Below are 16,120 nucleotides of genomic sequence, written 5' to 3'. Positions count from 1 at the left end.
GACTTTTGGTTATGGTCTTTTGGGCCCCCACTGTCGACTTCAAAGCCTGGGAGGTTAAGGCAGGTTATGGGTTAGGGTTAGGTGCCTAGAAGTTGATGGTGGCAGTGCTGCCTTGAAGTCGACAGTGTGGGCCCAAATTAAGACCATGAAGCAAACTTCTGCCTGCTGGTTACACCATCCATGTAGTACAATTGCTTGACTGGGTGTCCTACAGAATGAATGACAGTTAGACAGCCATTAATTAATACAGTAGAACATGATGTTTGTTTTTGTTTTCTGTAAATATTGGAGTTGGAAACAACAATGATCTGATATTGAAATTTAAGCTTAAATATAGTGAAATTGTTCATTAACAATCCCAGGTAAACATTGTAAATTTGCAATACAAAAGTTGCCTAGCATCATTAACCTATGGTAAATACTATTTTATTACATTAGAAAAATTGAGATAGTCCTACCGCACACTGTTTTGACGTTTCACTTGATTTTATTCAGAGCGAACAACGCGTTGTTCGCTCTGAATAAAATCAAGTGAAACGTCAAAACAGTGTGCGGTAGGACTATCTCAATTTTTCTAATTAAGTATGTTCCTGCAATCTACCTGCACCTAACCAGGCTGTGCGTGGATCTTGGTATTATTTGGACTATTTTATTACATATTGTGGGCAGACTGAAGGAACAGTTATTTGACCAGAGGAATATTTCTATAAAGTGACCTTAAAGCCATTTCAGTATTATCACTGCTGAATATTGCAGACATCATATTCACATCTTCCTGTGCTTCAAGAATTTTATAAAAAAAAATGTTTTACTTAAATGGCTCAGCCCCTCAATATCTCTCAGAGTTTGTTCACCTTTGTTCAGTTCCCTCAATGAACTGCACTAGAATAGCATCCTCAAAAGATCACATTGTACCCTTTCACGACACTGCCTTGGGCAGACAGCTTATAAGGTGAAATCCCATGCTCAGTGAAGCAGTCTACCAGACCACATAAAGAATTTTAGTTCCATGAGAAGCTTTCAAAATCTACTAAAAGATATTCAAACAGGACATTACTGACTCTATTTGATTAATCTTGCTTGTGTCTGTATTGTTGTTCAATGTGATAGCCTACTTAGATCTTGTTTTTTTATGAAATACTCTTGGCACTGACAAAGTGTAAATGTGTGTTTGTGTGTGTGTGTGTGTGTGTGTGTGTGTGTGTGTGTGTGAAATATATTTCTATATTTTTTGTATGATGTTTCTTGCTTTATTAACTTATTGTTGTGACACTTTTTCTAACTGTTGCTTGCTGGGGACAGCAGATGGAAATTATTTAACTCTGACACTCATCAAATGGAAACATTATTATTTTCATTTTAACATAATCCCTCACAAATAGGATAATATGACATAAGCCAATTGAAATAGATAGGCCTACACACAGACTGAGGTGTAAATCAATATGATGTGAGTCATTTGACACTCTAAAATGTGTTATATAAGTTTGATATGTGAGCCTCAATCAAAATATAAGGCTAGTTTTAGGACTGAATATGACTGTTTTATTTTGTTCAGTTCCAGTAGTGAGCAAACAAACTGTGAAAACAAAAAATGTGATCTCTCTCTCTCTCTCTTTGGCATCGTTTCCCAACCTTGGGGTAGGAGGAAGGAACCCAATGTGGGGTATATTACAATTGACTTGTACATTACATAAAAATATATGTACATTAAATAACAATATATGAAAAACCCCATTATATTCAAGTAATTAATCGGTTCCTTCATCGCAATCTATATAAAAATGAACTTAGACATCCATGAGATCATCATGGGTAATAATGTTTGATCAACATTCCAAAAAAGTAGCAAAACAACCAGGCGAGTAAGTCAAACAAACAAATTAGCTTGCTAGGACATTTGGGAAAAATACCACTCTCAACTGGATGTTACAGCAGAGATGAGATGCGGCGCGCTCTCTCTTACATGATGTTGTGAATGATTGGGGTCGCCAACGTTTTGACATCAAAAAAGGGTCACCTTCCCAAAAAGGTTGGGAACCTCTGCTCTCTGGGGACTGGGTGTTGAGAGCGCGTGAATGAGAGCGTAAACGGAGCAGATCTCTCGCCATGTCTTTCTATCTTTTGACGTCAACAACTGGACTTGCATCCGCTCCTTGAGGTCCAGCCTCTCAAATAGTAGTCAGCTCGTGCTGCTTCCATCGGGCTGCTCTCGCGCTGCGGATGGGCTGCCGTTGCCTGTCACTGATCTGCGATCAACGCTCGTGATTGCACACGCGGGACGTGCTCACCAGAACACCACAACACTAGAGAGAGAAAGAGATATTTAAGCAGCACGAGACGACGGACTGGATCGAGGTCATAACTGTCGGCGCTGATAAACAACACGAGGATGGGGAGAATCGCGCCTCTTTTACTTTTCCTTGCGCTCGGACTACACGTCATGGTCGCGGAGAAAGGTAAGGGAATAACAGTTTGCGAGAAGATATTCTTGTTCGTAAAACGTGGCTGACAGAGGGAGTGTGTGCGAAAGAGGGGAAGAGAAGCCAAATGTGAGAACAAAAATATTTCGGAAATAGAGCGAATGGGAGTTGGCGACAACCAAGCGCGTGTGTGTGCATGTGTTGTAGGTTACCGCCTGAAGTTTAAAAACAGGTAATTGGAGTTTAGCCGAGGCATGTCTTTTTTAATTCATACAACCAGCAGAACAATCCTCTCTTCCTATTGCAATGACTGTTATTGCAGAAGTTGACAACGTCGGTTTGATCAGCCACCACTGACATAGCATGGAGAGATAACAATAGACATCAAAATAATGAATGCTTCTATTCTCCTCTGTGTCACAGCAAGTGAATTTCACTGCGGTCCAGTGTGTGAGTTTATGAGTAGGACAGGAAAAAGTCACTAGAGCACATGGGTGGAGAATGGTTTTAATAGCCTACAGGTGCAGAAGAAGCTATAGGCCTATTAGAGACAAATGATTCGATGCCAGTACATCTTCCGAATCAGTGTCATTGAGCATTGAATGATCATTACACCTTTAATATTAGTCATTATCTGTAGTCCAGTGACTGTCCAGCTGAAATTGTTTGTTTACAGCATCACATTCATTACATAAATACTCATATGCAGTGCTGAGAATGTGTGTGTGTGTATCATGGCAAGTGTTACAGAGAGCAACACCTGTGGGGTATACTACAAAGCACTCTGAACATACCCAGGCTTTCTTTGGATAACCTGGATCGACCAATACAAAACTCGACCGTCAGAGTTAAATGGTGTCTTGAAGCTCACTTACGAGTAAATTCGTCAAGCCAGGTTTTTCTCTTTAGTTTCAATGCGTGTTCCCATAAAAAGGGTGCATAATTTTACTCACCTTAACAAAAATGGATAAATATTTTTTGCGATTTATTTCACGCAAGAGGAACAAGTTATAATATTTAGAAGAATAGCATGCAGAGATCACTGCTAGGTGCAACACAGTTGCACATGATAAGCTAGGGAGGCATGCTGGCATAAAAAAAGCTGATTGTGTAAATTCGTAAGTGAAAAGATTCTGCATATTTTCTGAAAAATACATATGCCACAGGCTGAATTGTTCGCCATTAATCCCAATAGAGTGATGATGATTTCAAAATGCAAAAGCAATGTCCAACCTGCTTTGTGGAAATGTATTTTATTCTATAATTTAGAGAATTCACTTTAACTTCACCCTATGCAATAACTGTACAGCATATGTTTTCAACAGCTGTGAGGGAGAGGCGGTGGCGTAGTGGAAGATGAACAAATGTAGGCTATTTCCGTCTATATTGTATTTCTTCTAAACAAACCCAAAAGATTTATTGGACAAAGAACTTCCACAAAAAGCAACATCAAACACTTCCTTCGTAGAGGACCCTTGATACAGTGATACGGTGATACAGCGACGCTTAACCAGAGCCACTTTCGTGTCACAGCATACCCTGGCCTTGAGCTCAACATACTGTAGCTCGCTACACTAATCGAGTTTCGTAGTATAGCCCACTGAGGCTCAGATCATTGATTTGGTTTTGTTTGGTTTGTTTGGCTCTGTTCTCTGGGGAGTCTGATTTAAATGAGTTAAACTCCCCAAGCTCCATGTAATGTTAGTCTCCTCTCTCTGGCCACAAACACCCCCCCCCCCCCCCCCCCGTTTTTTTTCAATATATATTACTATTATTATTATTATCAATATACATAAGACAGAGAGAGAGAGAGAGAGAAAGGCAATTAAATTATGACAGATAATGTAAAAATGAAATTTGCATTTATATTGTGGAACTGTTAACCAACATTGTACCAACATACAAAAAACAAGTAGGCCTAACCTACAAACATGGGGCAATGCACAAAAAAAATCAACCATGAAATATATTGTTACCATCAATGAATTACTTAAACTAAGGCTTGAAAAAAACTGTCAGTACCCAGGTCAGCCTAAAATGTGCAACTCCCGAACTCATGAAACATTGTAGCCTAGAGTTTGGCGCGCACGCACACAGCCACATCATGATACATTGTTAAAGCAACACCAAATAACTTTTCCTCTGTCGCATGCACTATTTGTTTATCCAGCACCGGCTTTGCAAATAACAATGTCCACAGACAAGGTAGAATATGTTGCATGATTTTATGAAAGTACGATGTATTGCGACATCGGATGCAAGTCAAATTTTTAGTTTCTCATGTCTCATTCCATCGAACTACAGATCCGCTACCCGATCCGGCAAACTTACATAGTGCGGTTATAGCTGATAGAAGGCCGCGAAGTGAATGCAGAAAGTGCCGTTCACCCTGTTACGAGTTGATGAACCACTGAAACGATTTTGGAAACATTATTTTAAGGTACAAAAAACTTTAACTTTTACTTTAACACACAGCCCTAGCCAGCCACGACGTCAAATACATTGAAACACGCAGTCTAGCGCACACACACAGCCCAGCCACATCAAATACAAACAAGGGGGGTGTTGGAGCCGATAACGGTAACGTTGTCAGGGACAGGGGTGGACGTGGACTTCACTATTTTGATCCTCGTTTTGAAAAAAGTGGACAAGGCGCCTGCAGGAATGAATGCGATGGTACGCACACACCCACCTAACTTTCAACGCTTTGATAATATTTGTCTGGGTTAGGTTCCTGTATTGGTCAGTTAAAAAGTAGTCTACATAGTAGGCTAATGACATCCACATGCAATATCTTTACAACAACAACGCCTAACAACGACCTATTTATTTGGACAACTTTGTATAGCCCTATAAAGGCTAAAGTTACCTTTAGTTTTGTTCTAGCGAAGGCCACGTTCACGTATGGCTTTAAACAGCGGTAATGCTAGCCATTTTGACAAGCACAATAATCTTGCCTACCTTGTGCTTGCGGCTTGCCCATTTGAAATAACTCCTCGCTTTGCTGTCTCCATCCTTTCTGTTTTCGTTGTTTAAAAAACGTGTTATATATATCCATGATGAGTCTCGATTAATTCGCTTATAACATTGTGTGCTGTAGGGCTGGGATAAACGATTATTTTTTAAACGATTAATCTAGCGATTATTTTTTCGATGCATCGATTAATCTAACGATTCATTTTTTCAGTCCGATTCGATTTCGATTCGATTCGATTATCGATTATCTCCTCATTAATTGGCTAATAGCAACTTATACATGTTTATTTACATATCTGAATGAATTAAACATGAATTCTTTAACATTGCAATATATGTTTATTGCTCTTACGATTCCAAAATAAAAGACTATACAAGTGCAAAGTAATGCATTCTTAGTCAGAGGTAGCATTCAAGTTCAGTAGTGTATAGGTCTAATTGAGTGCCTGTCACTTTAAGACGTCTTGCAATTAACATTAACACAGTTAAAAGGCTGCTGATGTGTTTATGCAATTCATAACGTAGTTAGTTCAAATAACGGTTCGTACTTCCTAGGGACAAGCACTTTTGAGTCTTGGAAAACACCTTTCCATTTACATCGGGATTTTGCAAACATTCAGAGTCAATAAAATGAGCCCTGCATGAGTAACGAAATACAAGCAGCTGTAAGTAAGCATGCTAAACTTGACATCCAAACAGTATTCTAACATTAGCTTTGAGATACTGCTTGATTGCATACTGTAACTTAAGTTAATTTAGTCTCCTCATTTTACTATGTTGTGATAAGACCTTAGCAGAGTTTACTTTAACTTTAATGCAGCAGTTTTGAACAAATTTGCGCTGCATGGTCACGATGCTAAGCGGATTTAATAGCAATTTAGCCCACTGTGTTCTATGCAGTGCTTCTATGTGGCAACAACAATCCTTCAACAATCGTGAATATCTTGTTAAATGCACATGCAGAGGAGGAGCAGCAGGCTCGTTGCGAGAGAGATCGGGCGGGGCGAGGAAAGGCTGTGTGAGTAAAAAGTGCAGCTCAATGAAATTATTTTATCTTATCTTTAATTTAAATAGTACAACATCAATGTGTGCTGGCCGGTTTTTATAAAAAATATTAAGCAGCACACGTTATGCTTGACGAATCGACGCGCATATTTTTTGCGTCGACGTCATCGATTACGTCGACGCGTTGTCCCAGCCCTAGTGTGCTGATAACCAGCATAGATAGTAATAGAAAACAACAAGCTAGCCGACAACTTCTGTAGCATGCATACTGTAAGTAGGCTCTCCTGCTCAAACAAAAGGTGCGCGCGTGCATAGTTCTGCATTAAGTTGATTTTGATAACGTGTTTACAAACTTACTTTACAGAATATTGTAAATGGCCTACTGTCATGCAGTTAATGGAATACTGTGCAGAGTTGGGAAGTTATGGTAGCCTAGGCCTATTTGGTGTGAACACACACACACGGGCAGTTCTCTCTCGAGTAGCCTGATGATACGCACAGTGCGTACGGCCGTGGTTTTGGCGCGCCTTCCTGAGAACGTCTGGCTGCCGCTCTCTCTTTTTTCGAGCTCTGCTTTCATATTTCCTAATTGTCTCATGCGAAGCCATTGTTGTCTGTGATATCATGCATTGATAAAGGGAAAGAGGTGACGATAAGACATTTGTTTTCTTTTTTAAATGTCCCGCGCCGGGGCCCCCTAGTGGCCGGGGCCCGTGGCAGCAGCCCTTTTGCCCAATGCACAAACGCGGCCCTGACCACGCCCCCTCCAGAGCCGACCGGGCTCACCGGAGTTTTAAACACCTGAAAGTAATGCACTAATGAGCCGTAGACTATTTCAGACTCTCCTGGCTGGCCTCAGTGTGAGGTATTGTTTGCAACTCGTGTAACGTACTAAGCCGTGATTCTATGTATTTGGATAATTCGTGTATGACCTAGATTGTCTTCCCGACTGTGATTTTTGGATTCTGTATTTGGACTGACGCTTTCGATTTTCTGAACGACCTGTGCATCGACTTGGACCGTGTTATCTGACCTGCCCTTTTGGATTGTGCTTTGGACACATTTGCCTGTTTTTTCCCTGCCTGCCTGTGTACCGAACTTGGACTGTATTGAATTACGTCTGTGGATCTTCCCTTTGTACTGTCGCTAATTAAAACTCCTTGCTCCTCGCACCTGGGTCCCTTCTGTAGTCATTACACTGATTCTGTTTGAGTCAGTTACACACTACTGTGCTCTTAGGATATAGCGTAGGTTTCATTTTGTTTTAGAGATATTGCCACAGGATAAGGTCATACACCTTATAATGTTTTTTTTTTGTGGGGTGGGGATGGGGGGAGGGGTACCATGTGTTTTGTGGTTTATATATGTCTATGTAAAAATCTTTGTGTATGTATCGCCGATGCTCCTTTTGTGCCCAAGACAAATTTCTCTTGCGAGATTGACAGTTGAATACTTACTTACTTATACTCTAATATTATTTTGTTGGACTGCCTTTAGCTTTGATTATGGCACGCATTCGCTGCGGCATCATTTCCACAAGCTTCTATAATGTCACAACATTTATTTCCGTCCAGCGTTGGATTAATTGTTCGCCAAGTCTTCTCCAGCACATCCCAAAGATTCTCAATGGGCTGAAGGTCTGGACTCTGTGGTGGCCAATCCTGGTGGTCCTGGACGATATGGATTTTTTCTTACCGTGGTTAAAAGGCAAGAAATTACTGCGGTAATGCGGTATACCGCTAAAACCATCATACTCATTATACTACCAAAGAAGTGTTGAGCTACTTTGAGCCTCGAAAGTGATTTAAAATCAGCAATCTTTTTACCATGAGAGATGCCCAATCGCTACCAGCGTTAGCATTTTGGAAGTGTCGACTAAAAACAGGCTCGTTTAGAATCTGGATTTTTGCTCCCCAGCGAACGTTCAAACTCGTGTTCAAACTACACCGAATTTTTCCTTTAAGTTTATGCATTAATTCAATGCTTGCTGTAAGATAATGTATGGCAAAAAGAAGTCATAAGATATATTGGCATATCTTAATTTTGTTCCACCCCTAGTCTATATGTACAGTATGTGCAACACACACACACACACACACACACACACACACACACACACACACACAGTAGAACCTTTGCCACTATAACTGAGATCAAGTGCGTTCCCCTCAAGACATGAGAGTTTCATCATGACTAAACAAAGGTTTTGCTTCTCTCTGTGCGTGTGTGTGTGATTGTGTGTGCACATACGAAAGACCTATTCAACTCGTTGATGCCCAGGACAGATCAAGTCATTGTTTGACAAAACTCTTTTCTCCGACTCTACACGTTCTTCTGCTCTCTCCTTTTCTTCTCTTCTCTCCGTGTCTGTGCTGCCTGCATTCCCCTCCTCCCTCTCCCTCTGTGAGAGAGAGAGAGAAGGGGATAGAGTATTCTCTTGGGGGCCATTAGCGATATATGATGGGCAATTTCTTATTGGGGTAACAAAGCTGGTGTTTCCTAAATCACACACACCTAAAAAGATGATATCTATGTTTAAATCCTTGGTGGAGACAAGAATAGTGGGAGAGTACTGTATACTCTCAAAGCAAACTGAAAATGTGTAAACTGGAAAGAAGGGGGTTTTGTTCCATAAATGTGTGATCGTGGGAGGTTAGTCTTCAACTGGTCACATGGCCCCCCAGTTTTAAAAATCAAGGTCTCTTCTCTCACCCTATGTCTGTGCTGCCTGTGCAACCCCCCCCCCCCCCCCGTCTTCATCTCTCTCTTTCTCTTTTCTCAATCTATGCTGTGCTCCCTGCATTCTCTCTCTCTCTCTCTCTTCTCTCAGTCCGTGCTGTGCTGCCTGCATTCCCCGGACCAGTCGCTGCATGCCAGCCCTGGGCTTGGGAGTAATTCCAGCAGCGAGCAGGAAGTCTGAATTTAGATAACTCATTACCAGACTAGTTCTCGTTCTCCCCTTCTCTCTCTCTCTCTCGCTCTCTCTCTCTCTCCATTTCTCCCTTTCTCTCTCCCTCATCTTTCTCATTCTCTCACTCTTTCTCCATCTCTCATTATCTCCCTTATCTGTCTCTCCCCTCTCATAATCCCTCTTTCTTTCTCTCTCTCTCTCTCTCTGCACCTCCCTCTCTCTCTCCAAACCTATGGAGCAGCAACCAAACCGAGTGTGCCGCTTTTCTGTATAAATGCAGATGAGTCCAAAACAAACTGCACATGTCCGCTAATGTGCAGATAAATTATGGAAATCAGAAAAGTGGAGGTGGCGCACTGTGTTTGTGCTTCTGCCTCCCGATGTGTATGTGTTTGTCTGTCTCTTTGTGCGTGTGTGCGTGTGTGTGTGTGTGTGTGTGTGTGTGTGTGTGTGTATCACGGCAGGGAAGCTGACATTCAGTATGCATTACATTTCACAGCCTAAATGCTCATTTGTGTGGAGATGAAAGCTTAGAGTATTTGCAAGGGTAGATGGGGTCTCTGTCCCCCATCAGTATACAAAACTTTCTTTATACAGAAACATATCACACTCATACACACACACTCTCTCTCACACTCACTCACACACACACACACACACACACATTGCACACATTGCACATCACACCATTATTATCAAGCCAAGAAGAACTGGTGTCTGGAAAATTATACATTATAATGTTCAAACTAAAGCTGATCAAAATAAAGCTGATGAAAAGTCATACTGCAGTATTTAAAGATGAACTGAACTGGAATTTGAAGTAAAGGTGATATAACAGATTGATTTTATTTCTTCTCATTGGTACAATGATTAAAATGGCTAAATTTATTAAAAAGGATAAAATTGTATGGTGAAAGTGTTGTTGTTGTTACACGGGCGCAGCCATGTTGGATTTCAACAATCGGCTACGTCACTGGCATGGTAAGTTAGTCTGCTCTAGCACTAGCAGCCATAGCAGATAATGAGTCTGAGGCTAGCTGACGTGGCTGAGGAAACCAACATTAGGGCTAGTTGAGTTACATATTGGCCTTAAGCCGTTTATCATAGGCAAGCCTACATCACAAAATCTTATACAAAATGAAACCAAACTAGTGTAACAAAGGCGAACACTTTAACAGGGGAAATTAATTGGGCATGAATCATTGTACTGAACGCTATTTTGTCAATGAGCAGAAACACTCACGACATTCAAACTATTGATAAGATGCACTATGGAAACTGGTCTGTAACTTTGGACGAATAAATTACATTGACTCGCCATATCCTGACTAAAAAAACCTTTTCTTTCTTACTTTATCGCAAACTCAGCAATTGACCAGCTTGTAGCCTTTTTTAATTCATAGGGCGAGCCCACACTCTCTCCTGTGCCATGGAGTCTAAGTTTCAACTTCGAAAGCTTCGTTCACCGACGCCAGTCACGGGTCACAATTACAAAGTCCGGGAAGGTTCGTTCAATCTTTTAAAGTTTTAAGTGCAGTAGCCCATCTGTCCCCTTTGGAATTATATCTCGAAGTAGCCTCAGATGAGGTCCAGTGTTAGATAGGCTACCATACGATCCAACCTATAGGAAAGGGCTAGCAGCTAACACCTCGGAAACACTCTTATGTCAAACTCCACAAGCTAGCACTCCGACCATAGAGAGTATAAACCATGACTCCAACGATATCACAGATCGATAATAATGCGTTTACTAGCTGGTAACTAAACCATAGCGGGTCTGTAAACAGAATCCAATGTCCCTTTCTACTCACCCTGAAGTTAGTTGTTCACCATCTCAGGGCAGATTGTTGATGCAGAGGGAGTTCAACTCGCAGAAACAGCTGCTAATTCCAAGACCCGTGCAATATCAACATACACAAGGTAAAAATCTGCCAACTCTCCATTAACGTTAGCCTAAAGTAAACGGCAAAACTCGTGAATCCTTCGTGTTTCTGGGGTCAACTTCGGGTAACTACGTTTTTAAGAGTTTCAAGGGAGGGAGAGAGCGTCTGTGTGAGTTGCTACGAGTGCCAGTAGTCCAGGGCAGGCTGCGTTAGCCTAGATTGCCGTGACAATGCGTGTTATATAGTAGGGGTGGGCGATATGGCCTAAAATTCATATTGCGGTATAATTTGGGACACAGACGGTAAACGGTATATATTGCGGTATAATTTGGTGTGTGAATTTCAATATAGGTCTAGCAGGTTCTTGCATAAAATAGTCAAGATTGTTACTTATTTAAAAATGTATTGGCTATAAAAATGATCAAAGTTTTATTTAGCCTATTCACTGCAGTAGACCGGCATCACTGTATGAAACATTACAAAAACATGAAACATGACATATTACATAGAACTGTAAATCATCTGATCATCTAATATTTACAGATATCTAGGCTATATATAACATTTATTTTATATTTGGCCTGTTATAAAATCATGTATTGAACAATTTAACCACAGCTCAGCTTTAAGAAACTCAAATAGCCTAGATGCATGCTTAGCATTTTGTGATCATTAGGCTAAGGCTACTTTCACAAACTCAGTCAGCTGTCCTCTGATTTACCAATATCTAGGCGATATTTGTAACATTTATTTTGTATTTGGCCCGTTATGAAATCATGTGGAACAATTTAAACACATTGTAAAACTTAAAGCCCAAATTTGGAGACATCCATGCATGTCGAAATTTACTGCAAATTCAAAACTGGATTACTCTGGAACGGCTAACTGTACAGGGGACTGATTTACACCTTTGTGTTCGGTAAGGTCTGCTGTTTATTTTGTTATAGGTTTGTCGTGTGTTAAAAGAAGGGTTCGTCAAGTATTCCACCAAGATGAATGGGTTGGGAGATCATGGGACGCAAAACCTTCAGTAGAATGTATGATTCAATTGAATTATATTATTTACTTTTCTCGCGAACCGTTCAACTAAGCAATTATCGGGTAACATCGTTTAAAAGCTGAGAAAAAGCTCTTTCATGTGATACTTGTGATGTCTGTGTGATGAATAGGCTACTTCGCGAGTAGTTCAACTGAGATGAATGGAATTTGGACGCACTTTCTTTCTTGCGCTGTCACTTTCTCCACTGTGTAAAATACTCAATTAATTTGCGCTGTGAATGCTTAGATTATTTTGACAGGCCACACAGGCTAAATAAAAATCGCTATTAGTAGGACGCAAAGCAGAATATTGAAAGAAGGGGGCACCAAGGCCACCGTGGCCTGTAAACCTCTGATTTTCAAAGGGGCCTCGCGGCCAACGCAAGAGGCAACGACGTGGCCGCCGTGAAATACCCTGTTTGGGGGTTTATGTCTGTATTTCTCCTAAGTTATAAGTCTAAAGTTAGCGTCTTTATCGTGACATTTTTCCCTTTTAGTTCTCCCTCGTGTGTGATCCTTTTCGTGTGGGGGGCTGCGTCCACCCTTGTATGTGTAGCGTGTGTGTGTACTTGACCTGCTCCGTGTGTATTGTGTTCTGGGTCTGTGTCCCTGCTCTCGTTCTCAGCTAATAAACCTTTTGATTGGACAACTGTCTGTGTCGCTATCAAATCGTTACAATACTGTAGCGTCGGCGCATAAAGACTGTGTTAGCGTTCTCCAGCGAAAGGCATGCTGGGACACGAGGGTGAACAATCGGGGGGTTTATGTCGTTATTCCCCTAAGTTAGAAGTGTAAAGTTGGTGTTTCTATCGTAACCTGTTTCCCTTTTTAGTTATCCCTCATGTGTGTTCCTTTTCGTGTGGGGGGCTGGACCTCCCCTGTTGGTGTAGTATGTGTGTTTCCTTGACCTGCCCTGTGTGTATTGTAATCTGTGTCTGAGTCCCTGCCCTCGTTCGTGAGCCAATAAAGCTGCCATTGAACAACGTTGGTGTCGTGTGCATTAAATGTTACATTGGTGTCAGAAGCGACTTTCGAACATGGCCTCCGCCCAGCGAGAGAAGCGGGGAGCGGAAGACCATACCACTGGGTGGAGGCCCACGCAAGAGGATCCAGGGAGAGCCCTTGTAAGGGCTACTAAAAAGCTCGGGGCCTGCTATCGCTACAGCCGACGGAGGAGAGGAGCTGTCGCCGGGATCTGCCTGCTGCCATGGGAGGAGATCTGGCCGGAAGAAGCGGTCGCGGAGAAGACAACGCTGGCCTGGGCGCTGACTCCGCTACGAGCCGCGACGCGTGAGCAGAGCCGAGGGAGTGCGGCGAGGAAGAGGTTCCTGGACGATGGACGGTTGGCGGAGCCGCTGAGGGCAGCGAACTCACGACGGTGGGGCAGCTTCGTCGGAAAGGCCCTCTAGAGTGTGACTGTTTTTGTGTGTTTTAACTTTTGGGTGCGTGTGAGGGGCACCGTGCAGTGCTAGGCGCTAGTTCTAGTTGGCCTGTTGGCCGGCGCCTTTAAAAAAAAAAAAAAAAAAAAAAGTTCGTTGTGTGGAGTTCGATAGCACGACCATCTCGGGGGTCGTGCCTTCGCCGAGGCCGCGAAGGAGTGGAACGGGCCGGGAATAGAGCAGTTCGGCTCTGCGAGATGGCAACACGAGGAGGGACGCCGAAGACGGTAGCTGTAGCGGGAGAGCTCAGCGCGGTCCGGTTGCTGTGGAGTCGGTGCCTGTCTGTCCCGGTCGGCGACTCGACGGAGCGGAGTGGCGTTGGTGCAGCTTCATCTGGCCCCCCTCGAACCCCGGTGCTTGGTACAGTGTCGACGGTTGTAAGGCCACCTAGGGCCCCGTCTGGAGAGGAGGAGTGCCGTGGTGACACGCCGCGGAAAGTGCAGCCTGTGGGCGGCTGCTGAGAGGGAGCTGGTGACGAGCGGGTCGGCCACGTGGCTGCTAGCATGCCCGAACTGGATTGCTAGCAGCGTGGCGCCCCGTTGAGTGAGCTCCTGCGGCGCGTGCACCCCACGTGAGTTGGCGGTACTGTCGCACTGAACTGAGTGGCGGGCGACGCGCGCCGACGCTAGCATGTGGCTACCTCGTGGTCGTTGCCGAGGTAGCCACATGCATGCTAATAAACACATACATAAATAAACACATTTTTTTCCGTCACTTTGGCTTCCTCGAACATCTTCCCTATGTTTCGCCACTGCTTTGCAACAGATGGATTCCGGAGCAGTGTCCATGCTCCGGCAGCGCCCACGGTCATTTTCACCCAAATGATCCTACTGAAGGTTGAGCTGGAGCCTGAAACCAATCGTCCCCCATCTAGTGGTAGTCAGACACTACAGGCCTGTCCCTCATAGGCTGAAATGTGTAACCCAGGCTATTAAAATTACAAATGTTTGTGTATATAAAATATGCTGCAGCTGTTGCCTATAGAACTTCTCAGGTCCTACCATGCCAGTGACGTCATCGAAACTGGCTGCGTTCTAATATTAACAAACGCAATTTTTGTGTTGCTTAAAAAAGGCTACGTATTGATTTTTTTTTTTTTTAATTTGTGTAATTTAGTTTTAATTGTCATAATCAACACATTATCAACGTTGATTCTTTCAGTTCAGTTCATCAGTGCTTTATGCGATGCTGTGTAACGTCACTTCTGTTGACTTTCAAACAAAACAGAGAGCTAGCTCGCTACTTCCTCCCCCTCCCTTCCATGCTGCTCCTGTGCAATTCAAACTCTCCTAAATGGCATCTTGTCTGTGATCTGCTGGAACAGTTTATGTTTTTATGGGCTAGGTTTGCCTAGGTTGTTTTTGTTGCCGTTTTTGGAGCCTGGGCTGTCCAAAGAGATAATGTTAGCTAGCGGTTGGTTAGGTGATGTTTGCAGTAAGTGACATAAAATGTTTTAGCCTAAAAAACAAGTAGCATCGCTTAGAGCAACTTTAAAGTGGCCAACCAATTGAACCGAAACATCAGCAATCAGCCCCACAAGGTCTCAAAATGCAACTATATGTTGAGTATTGACAGTACATAGGAAGAGTTGAGCAAGAGCTAACCACTGCTCCCTGCGCACAAACCATGATTGTGCAATGCAGAGCAGAAATGTACTCTCTGAGCAAAAATGTGCTGTGTGCAGTGCCGGTTCAGACCTCCATGGGGCTCTACGCAAAATCCTGCTAACGGGCCCTCCTACTTGAACTCAGTGTGTGTGTGTGTGTGTGTGTGTGTGTGTGTGTGTGTGTGTGTGCGCGTGTGCGTGTGTGGGCATGAGTGTGCGTGTGTGTGTGTGTGCGTGCGTATCACGGCAGGGAAGCTGACATTCAGCATGCATCACATTCCACAGCCTAAATGCTCATTTGTGTGGAGATGAAAACTTGGAGTAGTTGCAAGGGTAGATGGGGTCTCTGTCTCCCATCAATATACAAAACTTTCTTTATACAGAAACATATCACACACATACACACACACACACACTCTCTCTCACAGTCATATCACACACATACACACACACACTCTCTCACACTCACAATTTCTGTGCAGGAAGAAACCCTTCAGCCCAACATTTGTGGCTTGTTTTCTCTAAACAGTTAAAATTGAACGTTTGTATTTGATCGTTTGAATTTGAACACAGTGCTTTTGCAAATTTGAATGTACATCAGCTCTACTGTCTGACAACACTGCTGCATTTCCTCTATCTTTCGCCAAACAGCATCAGCACACTTTTGTCAAAGTGAATATGTTTAGAGTGTGTTTTGTCTCTACTGTATGTTTCAGTATATATCAGTGTGATTAGATGTGTGTGTGTGTGTGTGTGTGTGTGCGTGCATGCGTGTGTGTGTGTGTTAGGGCTGTCACTTTACGTTCGAAAATCGATTGCACAATCGATTGGACCAACCA

At 42.8% G+C, this 16,120-nt stretch overlaps 1 protein-coding gene across 1 annotated transcript in view; it reads left to right on the top strand.

Moving 5' to 3' along the window:
- Positions 1 to 2,248: 2,248 nt before the first annotated feature.
- The window catches only part of LOC143121228 (calsyntenin-2-like), a 74,446-nt gene continuing 60,574 nt past the window's right edge, over positions 2,249 to 16,120 (top strand). Inside the window, exon 1 of the mRNA XM_076281607.1 lies at positions 2,249 to 2,459. Within this exon, the coding sequence (XP_076137722.1) occupies positions 2,393 to 2,459 (67 nt within the window). The 5' untranslated portion in view covers positions 2,249 to 2,392. The remainder of the gene's footprint in view (positions 2,460 to 16,120) is intronic.

The sequence above is a fragment of the Alosa pseudoharengus genome, unplaced genomic scaffold, assembly GCF_046254945.1.
Source record: "Alosa pseudoharengus isolate Yale_2024_CS ecotype anadromous, Long Island Sound unplaced genomic scaffold, YU_APseudo_1.1 YU_APseudo_1.1_scf_13, whole genome shotgun sequence".
In the NCBI taxonomy this organism is placed as follows: Eukaryota; Metazoa; Chordata; class Actinopteri; order Clupeiformes; family Clupeidae; genus Alosa; species Alosa pseudoharengus.
Note: the sequence above shows the minus strand (reverse complement) of the source record. Positions and strands in the feature narration are given on the sequence as shown.